We start from the raw sequence: 18678 nt of genomic DNA on the forward strand, positions 1-18678 counted from the left end.
TGCAACTCTCCTTGTTGTATTGTATGCAATTCAATCATCCCTCATTTATTAGACATGTTCTGCTACTAGGTGGAACCCGCATGCTTCCCTCGTCCTTTCTTACCCTCTGGGTGTCCGCGTGGGATAGATGTTTCATGATGAGCAGTTAGAATCCATTTTCCACCATGTGACTAGACTCTTCATGTCATCTCACTCCACAAATACCTACTTGTCTGCTTTTCAACAAATAATAGGCATTGCCTCTTTTCATTTTATTGATAATTTTTTGGCTTTTACTACTGACAATTCCTTGATACTTATGAAGCCTAAAAATGTGTCTTCATCAAATGGTTAAAAGTTACAATACTTGGTATAAACTTAGCATCATGGATCATCTTAAGCAACAAAGTGGATTTGTCGATGTCTTGCGATTCATAGTGACTCGCAAGGTCAATGTTATATGTAACCAGATTAGATATGACGTCAGTTCAATCATCTCGCTAGCACGACCAAAGGTTTTGAATGCAATTGAGTTTATTATGTTTGAGTTCATCGATACTGTCAGGCATCTACATTGAAGCGCCCACCCCATGCTTGCACTTTCTCCTTTGTCGCTTTACGGTGGCTTCCAAATACACTGTAATCCAGTAAAAGGCTCTTCAAAAGGACCCTTTGGCTTCTTGCTATCTAAGGGCACTGGTTTGTTACAAAATAGCAAGGTGAATGAAGGACACGCTCAGCCTAACCCTTAACTCTTCTCGGCAGCACTAATGTCTACTACTTTGATGGGATGACCCACGTTACTTGATCTATGCCATTTGTACTTCTCTATGTCTGATTTGATATTTATTGGTTTGTCTCTGATTACTCCTCCATTATCTTTGCCTAAGATCTACCGTCAAGCTGTTTAGGCTTTAGAGAAGGAACTAAGCTCTGATACCATGTTGTTTTCTAGGATTGCTGCAAATGCACTAACAATGCCATTGTATTGATTGTGTTCCAATTGCAAATGAAGGCTTATAAATATGAGAGGAGACATGCCTCATGAAGAGATGTCTCTACGGTTAAACAACACTAGTTAACACATTAATATAATAGTAATATAAATAACCATATATGTAACTCATCTTAAGCATATATGTAATATTAATATGTTAACCATATATGTAATATATTATTATATAATAATAGGATGGTTTCATAGGACCAACCAAATGTGTGTTGTGTTTGAAGGGCAGCGCCTAGGGCAATAATAGATGCTGAGAAATGTTGTGAGAATGTTGATCATTTATTAGTCCAGTGTGAATTTGCTCAGGAGTGTTGGGATGCACTTAGGACCAAATTAAGATTGATTGGTCCTCCCCTAAATAGGATTCTTGTCCTTTTTAAATGTTGGCCAATGAAGGTGAATAAGACGACTTTATCTAAATTGTGGATTATGTGCCCTTCTATTGTTATATGGGAAGTTTGGAAGGAGAGGAATAGACGAATCTTTTTGGACAAATTGAAATCAATTGAATGAGTGCAACATAGGATTGATTCTGCAAATGAAGAAGTCATGAGTGTGGCTACAAATCATCTTAAACCAAATACTATTTTCTTGGCTTGGCATAGTGCAATGCAAAAACATTGGCCGAGTATAAAGGTGAGATATCAAAATATGGGGGGTGGTGTGATTTGCAACCAAGAGAAAGATCTCAGATATCTTGGATCCCACTAGATGAAGGCTGTATCAAAATAAACTTTGATGGGGCCTCGAAAGGTAACCCAAGGAAGTCGGTGGTTGGAGTGATAGCTAGGGATTTGAATGATAATGTTATTGCCATTGCAGAAAACAAATTCAGAATGGCACTAATAATCAGGCTGAGGCATAGGCCACTCTACTAGCAATGAAGTTTAGAAGTTTTTTAAAAGAAGATAAGGTCCACCTAGAAGGTGACTCGAAGGTGGTGGTAGACACACTTAAGTATGGTCACTTGTAGACGTGGCATATTCATAAAATTCCTTTGGGTGTTTTGGCTGAGTTAAGTTGTTTTCCTGATTATAAGCTAAGTCACATGCTGCAGGCAGGAAATTATTAAGTATGTAGGCTTGCGAACTGGGCAAATTCCTTTAATAATGTAGGTGAAATGACGATGGAAGATTTTAGTGGTGTATCTTTGGATTCTATTTCTAATGAAGGTCCTCTGTCTAAGGCAAGTAGCTAGTGAAAGCATGATCATTGTTGTCGTTTTTGTGTTTTTTGGGAATGTAGTAATGATTAGGTAGTGAGTGAAGTTAATGCTGATGTGACCCAAAGGGACGGGAAAGGCAGTTTTAAGTAAAGGATTGCTTAAAGAAACGGTGGTAGGATTGAATAAGGGATGTCATACCATCAAAAGACAGGTTTGGCATAAGGCAAGATTTTGATGTGAAATATGGCACAGGATTGAGTTGGGCACAACCCAAAAAAAACCCAAGAGTAATTTTATTTATTTAAGTGCAGTGTTGTTTTTTTAGCAGGTTGTTGAAAGTGGTTTGAGTCTGTTTGAATGAGAGCTTGGTGAGAAACATGAAGTCTGTGTAGGTTTTGGTGGATTTGCAGAAGGATGGAAGCCACTTTTTGTTAAGTTTGTAGTTACAGTCAGATTTATATGATCAGGAGATTCTTTATTGATCATAAATCATTATTAGAGAAATTTTTTTTTTAATTTATATATCATTATATATAATATATATTACATATATTATATTATATATATAATATAATATATGTAATATATATATATGGTTATTTATATTATTAATATACTAACTAATGATAATTAACTATATAGAGAGATGTCTCTTCATGAGACATGTCTCCTCTCATATTTATGAGTCCTCAAAATCTGCATTCAGAAAATATCTATAACAATGGCAATATAATTACATTTGTAGAAATGATCCACGTTACTTAACATGGTATCAGAGTCAACTACAAATGTAACAATGAAAAATAAAAATTAGCACTCAAGTGAATGTGAATAGGACAAATAAAAAATATGGATCGAATGTGGTCCAAGGGAGAACTGAAGCTAGTTGATATCTTACATGTTCGAATGAAAAGGTCCCAAAGTCAATAAAGTACTCGCACAACGAAATATTGGTCTCAAACACCATAAAGGTTAATGATTTGGCATGATCCAAATAGTGGGATATGATTGTAGTTTGTCATTCCAAGATTAACATTAGAGAGACTTCATCTACGCAGTGTATAAAAATGCCCCTCACAGTACATGGAAAAGAAGAATAGTGAACATTGGAAACTGCCAAATGGTAGAAGGTAGCCACAAAGTCTTGTAGAAGAGTCTATGTAGATGTGTGACATACGTAGAAGGTTGTACAAAATTATATAATTGTCATCATCTGAAATGAGGAAAAGGGTTTCTATCGACACTGAGTATGAAAGAGTTTATAAAATAAATCCAATTCATTCGGTCACAGAAGACATTGGATATGCACAAACTAAATTTGTTGGAAATGGTTTAGTCACGTTCAAGAAAAAGTAATCTGGCTACTAGAAAAAAAACGCAATAGCCTTTTCCCATGTCCTTCTAGTCAGTAGAGTAGGGTATGGAAATTTGTCTATTAAATGTCCAACTTGATTGTCATATATGGGGCATACAAGGGCTGCAAGAATTATGGTGTAGAAATAGTCCAAAAGAATGTGTAAAGCCATCATGAAGATAGACCAGCAGGTCAAACAGCAAACTGATAAGGACATTAAGGCCCACTCAGCAACACGTGAAGAGCAGAGAACACAGACACGTGACCAGTTAGGGGTATTTCAATGTGAGCACAAAAACATTAACTGTGTGCAAATCTAATGGGAGACTAGCATGTACAAAAGGGCCCACATCATCACGAAAAGACTTCAACACAATAGCTTGTAACATGAGGGGAGAGGCAGTAAATGGAATAGATGATCAAGTATAAGGTCTAATGATCATTATAAAAGAAAAAGAGATTGTAAAATAAGGAGTGTTAGAGCCCACAACATAAGTACCATATGTCGAATATGTCGGGACTCTTACAACACTGAGAGAATAAATAGTATTATATAGTGTTGAACCTCTCTATCTAATCTCAGTGATAAAATGATGTCGATGAAATGAAGTAGGCTTCGACTGTTTGAAAATTTTGCTAAATTGTTGAAATCTCTTCATGAAAGTTCAAGGTGGTGACCCTTCAGAAGGCATTCATAAGTTTGAAATTTAAGAAAAACTTCATTCAAAGTTTGAAAGTTGGGAAATTTGAAAGAAGTTGGTGACTCATTCAATGAGATGGCAACATGTATAGAAAACTAAGACAATAATCATTCCACCCACTCTCCTTATATTGCATAGTGAGATCATTGTCGATGCCTTGCAGATGATAGTAAATATTACAATATTGCAATCTGATAAATACTTACATAGAATAGACAGTGTGTAGTGCCTACCCCTAGTTTACTTTTCAGTTATTATTGCCGAACTCTTTTAGGCTAGCTTTATATTTATCTTTGATGATCAGTGACATTGTTTTCCAAATTGTTGGCTATTGTTTCATATTCAGTTGATAAATAAATGTATATATATATATATACATATGTATATATATATATACATATATATATATATATACATATATATATATGTATATATATATATACATATATATATATATATATATATATATATATATATATATATATATATATATATATATATATATATTGAGTTAGTTATTTCAGTTATCTCATAATTGTTCAATGATGATATATATGTTCATGTAGTGACTTTTAGTTATTTAATGATGCTAGTTAGATGAATGATTTATATGCGTTTTCTATGGATACTTACCTTATACTTGAATGTCTAAGGTGTACCTGTATGTTTTCTTTATGTTTGACATTTCTGATGTGGTTGAGGAAGGGAGTCATAGTCACCTGCTAGTCGGGATCTACATGATGCACCACTTCCTGCCAATGCCTATTTAGTTTATAATATATGTGTTTGTACATGCGTAGAATTTATGCAGATTGCAAGTACCAAGTATCGACTTCCTTGAATTGCCAGGATGAGCGTACCCTATCACAATATCTCAATAGTAAGAGGGGAGATAACTCGACTCTGAATCCTATCCTTAAAACCATTTGTCTTAAAATGTAGGGCAAGTATCTGAGATGTTTACCCTTCCGAATTCGTCATATGATGTAAATTCGTGATTATAACCCTTGAGTTTGATCTTGTATGTTGTATTTTATGATGGGTTTTCGTAGTTCGTTTTGTGGGTCTATGGTGTTTTCCTGTTAATTAAATCAAATTAAATGAATATTTAATGATTTAATTTAATGGAAAATTATTAAGATAATTCAATACTTAATTAATTTAATTAATTGAGAAATTAATTAAATAAAAGAATTAAATTTAAAGATAATATTATAGTTCTAATTTTAGAGCTAATAATATTTATTTAATTTAATAATAATATATTTAGGAGATCATTTTTAAATAAATGCTAAACATTAGTATTGTTTAAGTTAATAAATATTTTTATCAAAAACGCTTCAAAAAATTAATTAAAGAGAAATTAATTTAATAAAGATATTTTAAATTGAAAAAAGTGTGCATGAATATTTAAAAAGTAACAAAATATTTTTAAAAAATTTGATTAACGAGTTTCCTCGCGTGATTGCACAATCAGAGCCCCAAATTTAGGGGAGAACTCTTTATCAGAGATCTAGAGCTCATTTCGCAGGGACCGCTATTTTGGAGAAGAGATTTTCGGAAAGAAGGGTTTCAGAAGAAAGAGGATTTCTCGTGTGCTTCGTGCATTTGCGTATTGGCATCAAATTCGAGTAGAATCTTGTGGTTTATTTGCACAGTGATTTCTGTTCTTCGAATTCCCTGTCTTCTTCGTGTCTGATAAATCTGTTTTTAGAGCTTCATTTAAGATGAATCTTTTGTTGGAAATTTTATTGTTATTCGTATTGAATTTATTTGTATTCGAGAAATTGAGTTTTAGAACCCTCGTTTGGTGAATTTAAATCAATTGGGTATTTTAATCGGAAAGGGTTTTGAAAAGAAATTGAATTATAGAATGCAAAAGTCGATTGGTTTATTGGATTTTCCCTGTCAGAGTATTTTTCACAGTTTATAAAATATATATATATATATATTTTTTCGAAGGTGGGGTTGTGTATTTCGTTTTTGTTGTTTTCATAAAACAAAATTTTTAAAAAATATATAATAATAAATTTGCTTGGGGGCAGGGCCACGAAATCCCATCCCCCACCACTATCCTTACCGACGGTAGAGGGACTATTGTAGCAATTATTGTTGCGACAGCAACAAATACTACTTACACAAGACCTGCTACAGCTGTAGCAGGACCATGACCGCTTTAATATGATAGGCCAGTGGACCTTTAAAAGCGTTGGGTTTTATGAAAGTTTTTATTAAAAACAATTATATTATTTAAAATTTTAATTTATTTAAATTTTAATTTAATTAAAGTTTGATTATTATATATTTTTATAAATAGCTTTCTTTTAGATATTATTAGTTGTTAAGTGTTGTATATGTTATTAGCAATTTAAGTTAATTATTAATTAATAAATTTGTTAATAGGATGTTAAAAGGTAATCATTTTATGAGATTTATTTTATCTTTTAATAGTGTTAAATAATTACTAGTTAATTATTTATTAACTATTATTTTAAATTAATGATCCTTATAGAGATGTCAGTTTTGTGAGTTATGCCGATGATGCATTCATATTTAAATGTGAAAATGGGTTAAGTTGTAAGGGGAAAACAGTAAACTTTATCAAACCAAAAACATACAACGAAATGGAAACTTAAAACCTTACTGTAAACTCAAACTGTATGTTTTCAAAATCAAACAAAACTATGAAACTACACTGTTTGTTGAATGCTTTCTTGTATGTCAGGTTTAGGGTTGACTTAGAGTGTTGACCAGTTCTAAGATGTTTACCAAAGGCCGGGAATTATTGTTTTGGTGATTACATATGATGTTATGATTTGGCTTATGTGTACTTTCTTGGATTAATCCTGTTAGGATGATCGTATTAGTGATGCTTGTATTTTGACTAGTGATTTCGGTACTTGTCAATTGCTTGTTTAAAGAACTGATGTATGGTATGTTGTCTATTGTGATCTTTTTGCTTTACTGAGCTTAGGGTAGGTTATCTATATGTTATGTTGGGAAGTGGCTTGCAATGGAGGCCGAGGCCCTAAAGAGGCTGGCGGGCCCATTGTAGGTTATTTAATAAGTGATAACACTACATTGAATGAGAGTAAAATGGACTAATAAGAGTCTTTGTCTTTCCTCGCCCATGCCTCGAATGCTAGTACAGGCTAGGATGGGAGTAGAGAGGACGTTTGGTTGCGACCATGCATCATTAGTATGCCTTGTCCATATGAAAGGATACTAGTGTTGCATAGAGTTACTAGGGGGCTGGAGAATTAAAAGACTAGCTGAGTAACCTTAGAGTTGGCTCATACGATAACACTTGCCCACTAGCATTATAGATTCCCTTTGTGTTATTGTAGCCTCTGGGTTTAGATGTCGTTTATATCTTGGTACCTTTAAGTTAGATTGCTTTTAGGTTTTCCTTGACTTAGATGTTGGATTTGACTTTTGAGTTTGTTATCCTGTTTGGGACTTGAGTCTATCTCCTCAGTGCGGTGGGAGTGGATCTTTTTGGGTTACCACGAGATCAGGTGGTGGTGCTTTTTACTTTTACCATTGAGATCCATCAGTTCAATGCCGTGACTAGAGTTCCTTATTCTACATTTACTTTCATTCTATCTTCGTGTACTATGATGGATGGTTATACCTATTGTATGTATTTTATTTCATGGATCTTAAAGAGACGATATAATCTATTTTATGATGTATATTCTCTCAACCTTTCATACCCTGTGACATGAACAGTGGATGATTGTGCATTCCAATTATTGCCAAGTGACATTTGGGACAACTATATATTATTTAAATGGATTTGAACTTGTAGTTAATCTTTAATGTGGATGTGTTATATATTGGATTTAGTATTTATTAAATTTAAATGTGATTCAACGTCATGGGATCCTTAAGGAATGTAATTTGTTTGTGTTGCTTATGTATGAATGTATGTTATTGCTTCTATTTTATAATTGTTGTTATATGTTATCTTTAAAAACAAAAATGTTTGGCAAACTTAGTGAAACTTTAGGTTAGTTCTTTTGGATCCCTTGGCGGGGCGTTACATAGTGAGAGTTTCAATGTGGGTAGCATGAACACCCAACAAGTGCAGAGGGGCTCCATAGACAACATCAACAATAATATGGAGATAAATATCTATTTCATTATATTTAAATGTATATCAATTGAGAATTGGTTAGGGCATTTATTGGATATTAATAAATATCGTAATTGATGATTGTCTCTAATTCACTCATTTGTCTCTTGTATAAGTCATTTAAAATTGAGATTCTTCTCAAATATAATTACTTGGGATTTGCAAACATGTCAGCAATGGAAGGGTTGGGATTTTTTATTCAACTCATTTGCAAGGAAGTGTTCTTGTGAAGTGTTAAATTGGTGTCAATACTTTTCTCTTCTACACCTCTTGATGGTATTGAATGATCTTTAGAATTTATTTGTTGGACAAGCAAGTATTCTATTATGAGTAAGCCACAAAATATATAAGAGTTATTCCTTATCCCATGACTCTTGCATAGTATCAAGATAGCCAACACTTGTTCTAAGATAATGTTATTTTACCCATTTGCAAGTCACACTAAGAGCATAGCCTAATTCAAATTAAGGAGTGGGTAGAAGAAGTCATTGTAAATTGAATAAATTAGTTCAAAACATTAAGGAAAGCAATAAGGGGCATTACAATGGTCTCAAGAATTATGACAAATTACAAGAGAAATACATACCAAAATTTTATGATTGGAAGAATTTAATGATATCGAGGAGGGACTTGTATAAATCCAATCCAGCGGATTTGTCCCAATAAGATAAATTTTCTTTTTGAGTAAAATTTATAATTATTCTAATGGTAAATATCTTGTATTTGTATTTCAGAACTATTTACCCTAATCTTTTTCGAGAATGTTATTACAGGACAAGAAAGAGGGAGATTTAGAGGGAGACTGACAATTGAGGCAACCTTAAAAGAGAGGGAGCATATAGAGGATATGATTCAGTCAACCTTTGGCAATCTTGATCATATTAATTCAAAGGGAGTAAACCACATTGTGATAGTTTCGCTAATGATATAAATTCGAAATACACAAATTGCAAGATGTGTGAAATATAGGTTTAATCAAAAAATCAAACAAATACCTTTGCATGTACAAAAGAAATTTGATTTGTTGTGAGACGTTAATGAAGATTTTAAGAATTCATTTGAACCATCTACGAGTCTCTTTGATGAATGAAACTCGACGTATGAGTTCTAAATTCATACATGTGGCACAATCATACTGAATCAAAATATTGACGTATTGTGGACGAGTTTGAGAAAATGGAAGGACATGTTTGTTTCTACTATTAAGCTAAATAAATGTTTGGACCTTAAATGGATGAAAGGAGCAAGTCAGAACTCAAAAAAGATTTGTCATATTTGATACAAAATTGCTCAAACAATATAGTCAATGGGGAAATAATAGTCAATGTTCCATTCCCACTTTAACCTTATTTAGAGGGGAGATGTTCCATTCTATGGAAGACAATTCTCAATCTTCCTGTGCAGATAAGTATTTTTATATTTTACATTTATTTGTAATTCTATACATACTATAAGGGTTATTTGCCTTGATTTTTTTCTTTATGTTTGAGGATATTCTTACAGGAAAAGAAGGTCGGTACTTTACATATGCTACCTAATATTGTGCAGACTCAAGCTAATGATAGTAGCTCCAAAGCAAACGTCTTTGATGATTGAGATTATGAGATTCTTCTACATTAAGAGGGAGTATGACACTTCTTCTAAAGAAACGTAGGAGCTTAGAAGATTGATACTCAGAGGGAGTCTAGAAATACATGTGTGATTGCATAATTTTGATGGGCCAACTCCTATGTATATTATGAGGAAGTATTGACTTATCGCTAGAAAATCAAAAGATTGATATCAGATTCATAGTGAGTTCGACAGGCATCCTTGGGTGAAGGGAGTTTCTGAGGAAGTGACTAGAGGGCTTGACTTCCTAGGATCGATGTTCAGAGGGAGAAATTTTGAGATGCTATCCTTTGTAGATGATATCTTCTCTATGAGGAAAAGTTCTAAGAGAAATTCTTTGTAATGCGCTCTCCTCTATAAGAGAGAAATCTGAGGTCAAAACCCTTGTTCCACCCTCTAGTGGCAATTATGGTGGGTCCACCCACCCTCTGACTCGGTTCATTGTGGATATCATGTGAGTTACTACATGATGTTGCTGTGAATATGTCATGAAAGGTGACAATCTTATCAATAGTTGCACCTATTATTGTAACAAACTACATTAAGTTGTTGTCCTCGAGTGCTGGAAGTTATGATAACGAACAGAAAGTAACTATTGAAAGGTGACGACCTCATCAATAGTAGACCTATCTCCTAACACCAAAATGTGTTGGAGCAAATGTTATCATGGTTCTTCGGGCCGGATTTTGCCGGACACCATGAAATTAATTTGTTATGTTCTTTGGACCGGATCTTGCTAGACACCATAACATAAATTTATTATAGACCACACTTAAGGTGGTGTTTAAACTTATATTAAAGTTATAGAATTAGCTTCAATTCCCTCTTTGCTAAAGAAGAAGTGTTGAGAAATTTAGCCTCATTGAGAATCGAAGCCATTTCCATATGTAATAAATGTTAATATATATCTATGTGTGTTGATGGATTTATGTTGATATCCTTAAATATGTCATTCTAGGAATATCATACTGAGATGATATCTCTTCATATACTCAAGAACATAATATGTTCTATATCAATCCTTCCTAACTAAGAGGGAGTGTTAAGTTTGTAGTTACAATCAGATTGATATGATCATGAGATTCATTATTGATGTAAATCATCATTAGAGAATTTTTTATTTATTTATATATTATATATATTACATATATTATTATATATATTTATATTACATATATTATATTATATTATATTATATTATATATATAATTATTTATATATTATACATATGGTCATTTATATTATTAATATACTAACTAATGATGATTAAATATATAGAGACATGTCTCTTCATGAGACATGTCTCCTCCTCTCATATTTATGAGTCCTCAAATCTGCATTTGGAAAATATCTATAACAATGGCAATATAATTACATTTGCACAAATGATCCACATTACTTAACATTTTTCACTCAATGCAAAGAAGCAACAGAAAAGCTTCAAAGGCCCAATCAGTAAGGAACCAATAAAAGGGCTGCTTAAAATTAAGAATGACAAAATGGTTAATGTCATGTTTGATGTTTTGGGACCTTAGTTTCAACAAAGGATATCAAGAGGAGGGTGAATCTTGATGTGACATCAATGATGGTTGCATGAGGTTTGGAATTAGGGGAGAATATTGAAGAAGTGTGTTGATGTTAGTTTTGTACCACTACATAACGTATAGCAATTGAACACTTGATATGGAATATAAAATCCTCAATTCCTCTCTTGAAAAGTTAATACTCATGAAGGCATAAGCAAAAACTCCAATGTTCCTTAAACTTGTGGATACTAACTTAGTGTATCGATGTGATTTATTGGTAATCATGTAGCCAGTCTTACGCTATTTATTCAAGGACAACTTGGACTTCCGATGTGATGGTGGTGATGATGATGGTTTTGTATGAGTTCCAAATGATGTTGATGGTGAGTGATGGTGATAGAGGGTGAGTGTTTGAATGACTTATGCCTTCCTAACCTTCTTCTTCAAAACTCCAACTACTCAACTACTTGCTATTCTACTCTTACTCCTAGGAATGGAAAGATCAGCAAATGGACAGGGATTGAATCTAATGAAAGCTAACCATCGGCTCTACCTCCATAAATGCAATGATTCAAGAGAAGAGACTAGTTTACCACGCAAGGCTTCCTAACCAACCGCTAAGATGCTAGTGGCCTAGTTTATAGATCCCTATCAAACAATCCACTAATATCACCATGCAACTATCCATCTACTCTTACTCTTTACTTAACAACTTCTTGAAATGAAATCTATTTTAACAACTTCAAAAGAAATCTAATTCTAACTATTGGAAGTAGAAACCATGCAATAACACCAAATGTTCTTAATCACCCTGCAAGTCACAACAATGATAAAGAGAAGCGATTTTGGTATTATCTTAGCAACAATTTTCTCCGACTCTTTACAAATGAGAGCAAATGGCCTTATATAGAGGCCAAAATCACGACGACTGGCCAAGATTAAGAGGCAAAATCAAGGACCAAGATTAAACCTTACAAACCCTAATTAGGGTTACCATCATTCGACCAATTACATGAGGGCACCAACTTTGTGGGCCAATGAGAAAATTACAATAATTTGTTAACCAATGAGAACATAGGACACTTGGCATGATTTGATTGCATGCACAAAATTACCACCTCATCAACCTTATCTTGTAAATTTGTTTAATCTTTAAGATGAGGTGAAGCCTTGGATGCTTGAGCTCCTCCTTAGAAACTTTCTCATCACCACTTAAACTTGCTTGTACCTGATGTCCTGACCTTGAAAGGGTGAGCTCTCCATGCACTTGGGGTAATCTTGCCTTGGCCTCGGTGGCTTGCCCAGACGTGAACCTCTTTGCAATTTGAGAGTCTTGCTTTTGGCCACCACCTTGAAATCAAACTTGACCTCTTTCAACCTTTCGTCTCGCTTTCCTCCTTCATTGTCCTTGCCTTTCTTAACCTTCCTGGTCTTCTCTAACCTTCCTACTCGAATTTGGTTTGCATGAATAGCCAAGCCTTGCCTAGCCTCAAATATTTTCAAATCACTTCCTCCAAACTTGCTTTTCCTTAAAATTCACTCTTCCTTGAGTTTCACTTTTCAATTTTCACCGCCTCTAAATCAAATAAAAGAGGTAGGACCCCATATAGAATTGTTTTTGATTTTGCACTGTCCTAAGTTGCAACTCTAAATTTTCGCTTATGATCCTAGCCCAATCAAATCTTCTTTTTCCTTTTTCAATTTCATCAATAAATAAGTACATCCAATTTTCAAATTGCATACCTTGAGCTAAGCCCATGTCCTGGCTGAGAAGCACAATGAGATCACCATACTCTGATTTGAAGTCTGACATGGTGAGCCTTGATGTCCTGGTAACTCCCTTCTTGCCTTCGTGCAACCAATTTTGCTCTAGGTGAATGAAGAAAGCCTCCTAATTATCCTGAAACAACTTAGCCGCCTGATCCATCATTACTACTGTCATGCCTTTACACTGGGGAATATTAAATGCTTCTTCGACCACTTGTTCGCCGATGTCGGCTAACACTTTCTTCCCTCCATCAAAAATAATGGACTTACTAACCAAATCAAACCAGGATGCACACTCCATGACCAATTTCGAACAAGGCAAGGTAGGAGGGAAGACCGTTGCGTGTACAATTTCGCTTTTGTAAATCTTCTTTGCCATGGGGGATTGTCCTTCCTTCAGTCTGTCCTTTAACTGTATCATGTTTATTGTGCCGATATTGGTATCACTTATTCACCTCACTTTCGAAAAGAAGGTGGTCTTAGGCATCATGTCCTCTTTGTCCTTTTGGTATTCATTCCCTTAGGGTTCTTGCTTGTACTAACATCTACCATCCTAAACACTTATTTCTACCCCTTTGTTCTAAATGATATGGACTACACTTATTGATCTCCAACCTTCTTTCTATCGATGGATTCTAACTTATTTCTGACTCACCAAGTCCTATCACTACACTTATCTCTCCAACTTTCAACCTAGGGGTGGGACTACCACTTATTTCTGCCTCTTCGTTACCTTAAGATGGACTACACTTAAATCTCCCAACTTCAACCCTAGGGTGGTCTAGCTTATTTTTGCCTCGCCAAGTGTCCTATCATGGATTCTACACTTATCTCTTCAAACTTCAACCTATCAATGGGATGATGAAGTGGTGCAAGAAGAGTACAAGGGAAACAAACCAAGCAAGAGCAAAGAGTGGAATCCACTTTTAAACCAACCTTCACCTCTAATATGAATGAAATTTTACCTTAATTTTGTCTTTAGCAATAACCCAACCCTCTTCAAATTCGGATCAGATTTCGGAAATTTCAACCTTCCTTGCAAATAATGATGCCCTAGCAAAAATCAGAATTCTGGCCTCCTTGAAATTGCCCACATTTGTAAAAATAGCAGACCTTGGATCATGTATCTCCTTTACCAAATAAAATCGCCCAAATCTAGGGCAGAAATTCGTAGCCTTTGGCAAGGAAATCAGGCCTCCAAAAACTCGCCCAAGTTAGAGAATTTCAGATCTGCTCTAAAAATCGCCTAGGGTAGAAATTCACAGCTTTTGGAGAGAAAAATCAGACTCCAAAATCCAAGATGGAAGAAGGAAAAAAATGCCTCCAGGAAAGGAAAACCTGCTCCAAGAAAATTGCCTAGGCTAGAAATTGCCTCTCCACAAATTTCGCCCAACACATGAGGAGGAGATGAGATGGAATGAGGAGATGAGAGGGGGGAAGCCCCCTCTTATACCAAAATTTCTTTCTCCTTCTAGCTGGCCGATTTGCCCTGAAAGAGAGCAAAATTAAATTAGCCCTTTATTAATGGCCCAGATTTAAATGTCATGCTAAAAATTACTTAGCTTAAAGTGAAATTAACTCATTTAATTGTTGATTGTGATAAAAAATTGCAAAATAAAATTAGGAAAGCCTAGGAGATGCCAAAATTTTCATTTAACACCGTTTTGGCAATTAAAATATCATTAAAATTGAATTTAGCAAGCTTAAATCAATTTTCAATTTCAATTTACCAATTTCCTTGAATATTTTAAAATCTACTAGGCAATATTTTAACCCAACTAATGCAACCTTTTGCAATTAAGTCCACTTTCAATTTTGCAAAGCAATTTTAATTATTAACCAAAATAAATAATTTTTCTCGCATCCAAAATCGATTTTTCCAATTTGATTTCACTGTCATAAAATTTCTCCTTTTTTTCACACAAAAAAAAAAAAAAAAAAGATTTTCCAAAACAATTAAATCTAAAAAATTTCATTTTGAAAATGCTCAAGCTTATACAATTACATCAAATTTCCAAATCCGTCTAAGTCTAAAAAATTGCAATTTGTCCTGCTCAAAATTGTTCTAACCATCGAAAAATGTTGTCTTTGAAATTTGTTTAGCCTAAGGATAAAATTACATGTTCCGTAAAATCAAGTTTCGCACCGGGTGAAAAAATAAATCCAACCACATCCCTCCTGGCCTGAAGGCGTCCAAGGTGTAAAATTTTCAAATCGAAAACTTTTGGACAACTCCGAAAAAATTGCTAAGGCAACCGAAAAAATTCCAAAAAAAACCACGAAAATTGCCAAAGCTTGCCCTAAAAAGGGGGTCCCCAAAGTTTTGGGGCGATGGTGTAAAAACTTCACAACAAAGTGTGACGTGTTACTATTGGCCTGTTTGAGGAGGTAATGTTGGGTGACCTAGAGTCGAGTTTTGAATGGGCATCCCTAGAATAGGCTCAGATGTACGCAAATGTTTTGAGGATGAGAAGGCTGCAAGGCATTATGGCCTTGTGCCTTTCTTAAGGTGGTGGGGGAAGGTTGATAAACCCCAATATGTTCAAAATGAGATGGCTGCATGGCAAAGTGTTAAGCCTCTGGCAATCCCAGTTCCGTGAAAGAGGCATAATCTTAGAGAACGCCAAGCTAATAGGGGTGGTGATCAGTGAATATGTTTCTGAGTGCAAGTTGTAAGTTTTGGTTGTGAAGTGTTTTGATGAATATTTGAAGTTTTCTTCTACAATTTAAAGTGAATGGATGGAATGGCGGCCTGAGTTTTTTGGCGAGGGTAGATGATATGGTTTTAGGGTGATGGACAGCAATGGTGGTTTCTGTAAGCATTCAGATGAAGGATGTAACGAAGTTTTTGGGGCCGTAATGGATGGAGCATCGGAATGATGCAGTAAGAGGTGCATGGTTTGAGCAGATGGAACAAAGCCTTTAGAATTTTAATGCAAGATGCAATGCAAATGAAGGATTATACTAATGCAGTGTCCAAGGACTGTTTGAAATGTTTGTATCTGTCTAAGGTGTGGATATATTATTAGCATTAATTCTATAGATAAAGTTGTAGGTGGTTTCGAATGTCAATATGGTCTTTTGTTTTGTAATAGCTTAAGGCCTTAAATATTGATGTAGGAAGTGTAAAAGGGACTTCGTAAGACTGGGGAAGTGATGTTTGTAGGTTTTGAATATTGATGTAATGCTTTTTATTTAAAAACAACTATTTCTATGCAGGCTTGTTTTTCTATCCACTCTATACAGCAAGAAATAAGATTTGTAGTTGTTTTTTCCATGTTTTAATGAGAATAATAGCATCTTTCAATTTGCCATGTTTTTCCCATTTTAAACTGGTGTAATTGAATTCCATTTATACTTTTCGTTTGCTGTACCATTGCTGTGTACATACAATGTGACTGCTTCAATACCTTTGTGCCATGACTGGATTTTGTTGCCTTGACACCTTAAAGCCTCATTTTCATCCAAAAAACTTAGGATCCTTGTCATGGTCACTCCAGGAGGACCCTTGATGGCCATACATTGAACTGACACTTATTGGATTAGGTTTGCACTTTGACAATTCCATCGTTTTTCCATCAGTATTTCTTGTTATGAGTACATTCAATTTACTAATTATATCCTGTAGAAGAATTGTTATATGACAGTAAAAACATCGTGTAACATTAATTTACTTAAGTAATCAAGTGAAGCAATGGACATGATGACAAGCAGATTTCAAACCACCCTTTAACATGATACATACACCTCAGATCTGGCTTATTTGAGAATCGGTAGTGCATTCCTAATGTGCATTGAATTTCAAGTTTTCACCCTTAATTTTAGAAGTTCAAATTCACTCTCTAGACACACCAAGTAACAGTTTTGCTGCTCTTCAGAGTGAAATTTCCCCTGCGATAAAACTCGTCCAAAATAAATATTTCTTTATATTTTATATTGCTCTTTATTTTACGATCCGATTTATTCCCCTTCTCAGAACAATTTAAAACCATTCTTTGGTCCCGCAAAGATACAAATGCGCCACAACGCATTCCATACAAGAGTTGAACTCATGCCCTGCCCAACAGGTGAAACGGCATGCAACTATACATTAAGAGCTGATGCTTCCAATCTCTGGAAGCTGAGACCATGCCCCACTATGATAAAAGAAAATGAAGCTTCCACCAAAAAAAATGCTAAAAAATATGGACAGGCTATGAAGCCAGAATTTCCGCATGCTCTACTTGATAACTACCGATCCTACACTAATTTGAGCATTTCGGAGAGAGTTTAGAATCTCCAATTCACGGAAATTATGGTAGAGTTAACCCAGACCTTTGAGTGAACCCTGCCACTCCAAATCTTATTCCGTACACGCTTAATCATCCTGCCTTCGTAACCAATGCTAACAAATATAACCGACTACACTGACAAGCAGCGCAGGAAGTTCAGGCATAATTTCCCAAAATTGCCACGATCTCATTATGTATGGCATAGATTGAAATTAATAAAGAATATCTACAAGCCCTAATCAAGTTTCCGGCAAGGTCCTCTGCAGCTATCTACCAGTACGGACTATTTTGAAAAATATAAAAATAAAGAAAACAGATCATGGACATGACGATTACAGACATGTCAATTATAAAGACTTGTAAACTAACTATTCGAGATTATTTCCCAGTTTTCGTAGGTTACCAGTTTTGATAAAAATATCCAGAAACAATTCCGTGTATATCCTCTTTCATTTACGGGATGCATATATAGCTATTCCGAAATTTCCAGATATATTTATCCAAAAATCATCTCAAAAATCTAACAGTAAAATCAATTAAGAAGTTTTGCGGGTAAAAACATTATTAAAGCTCCCGATAACATTTGTAAACAGCTGGTTCTGAGTTCAAAGATCTGTGGAGTCAGACAAAAACCCTAATCTTGAGATAAAGATTTCAAAAATGGAAAAGATTTTTAAAAGTACCAAATAAATTGCGTTTATCTGCGAATTTGTGGTAATCTTGCGACTGAGGAATGGTGGGGGTGACCAGCATGAGAAATATGAAGGAGAACAAGGCCGCCGCTGAAAGATAATATCTGTGCTCTTTAACGTCTAATTTCATCATCTTTCTGCTCTGTATAACTAGTTCTCCTCTGTAACTTCTCAGGACCCTATTTTTCCCCTTATATGTGGGATTGTTGACATTTATGCCAGTTCGATTGAGTACAGGTGGAATTTTTTCATCCGAAGGATCATCCCAGATCTTACAACACTTCGTTGACTCTCCTGTGCTTTTAATTTTTTAGAGCAATCATCAACGTTGACCACTGGCGGCATATGTAAGGAATTTACCTCAACAAACTGCACTGCACTCTGAACTGTTCGCTCAGTCAAAATGTTTTAAATTTTGTAATTTTATTATATTTAACTATTGTCAATATTGCCATTTATTTTCAA

General features: G+C 34.7%; 1 protein-coding gene across 5 annotated transcripts in view; it reads right to left on the bottom strand.

Annotated features, from left to right (window-relative positions):
- Positions 1–18378, bottom strand: part of LOC149576990 (uncharacterized) — an 85385-nt gene extending 67007 nt beyond the window's left edge. For all 5 annotated transcript variants that reach the window (XM_089821518.1, XM_089821513.1, XM_089821536.1 and 2 more), the window contains exon 1: positions 18205–18378. In XM_089821518.1, coding sequence (XP_089677644.1) covers positions 18205–18346 — 142 coding nt within the window. In that variant the 5' untranslated portion in view covers positions 18347–18378. The remainder of the gene's footprint in view (positions 1–18204) is intronic.
- Positions 18379–18678: the final 300 nt, after the last annotated feature.

The sequence above is a fragment of the Cupressus sempervirens genome, chromosome 1, assembly GCF_028749045.1.
Source record: "Cupressus sempervirens isolate cs-2001-9-10 chromosome 1, ASM2874904v1, whole genome shotgun sequence".
Lineage (NCBI taxonomy): Eukaryota > Viridiplantae > Streptophyta > Pinopsida > Cupressales > Cupressaceae > Cupressus > Cupressus sempervirens.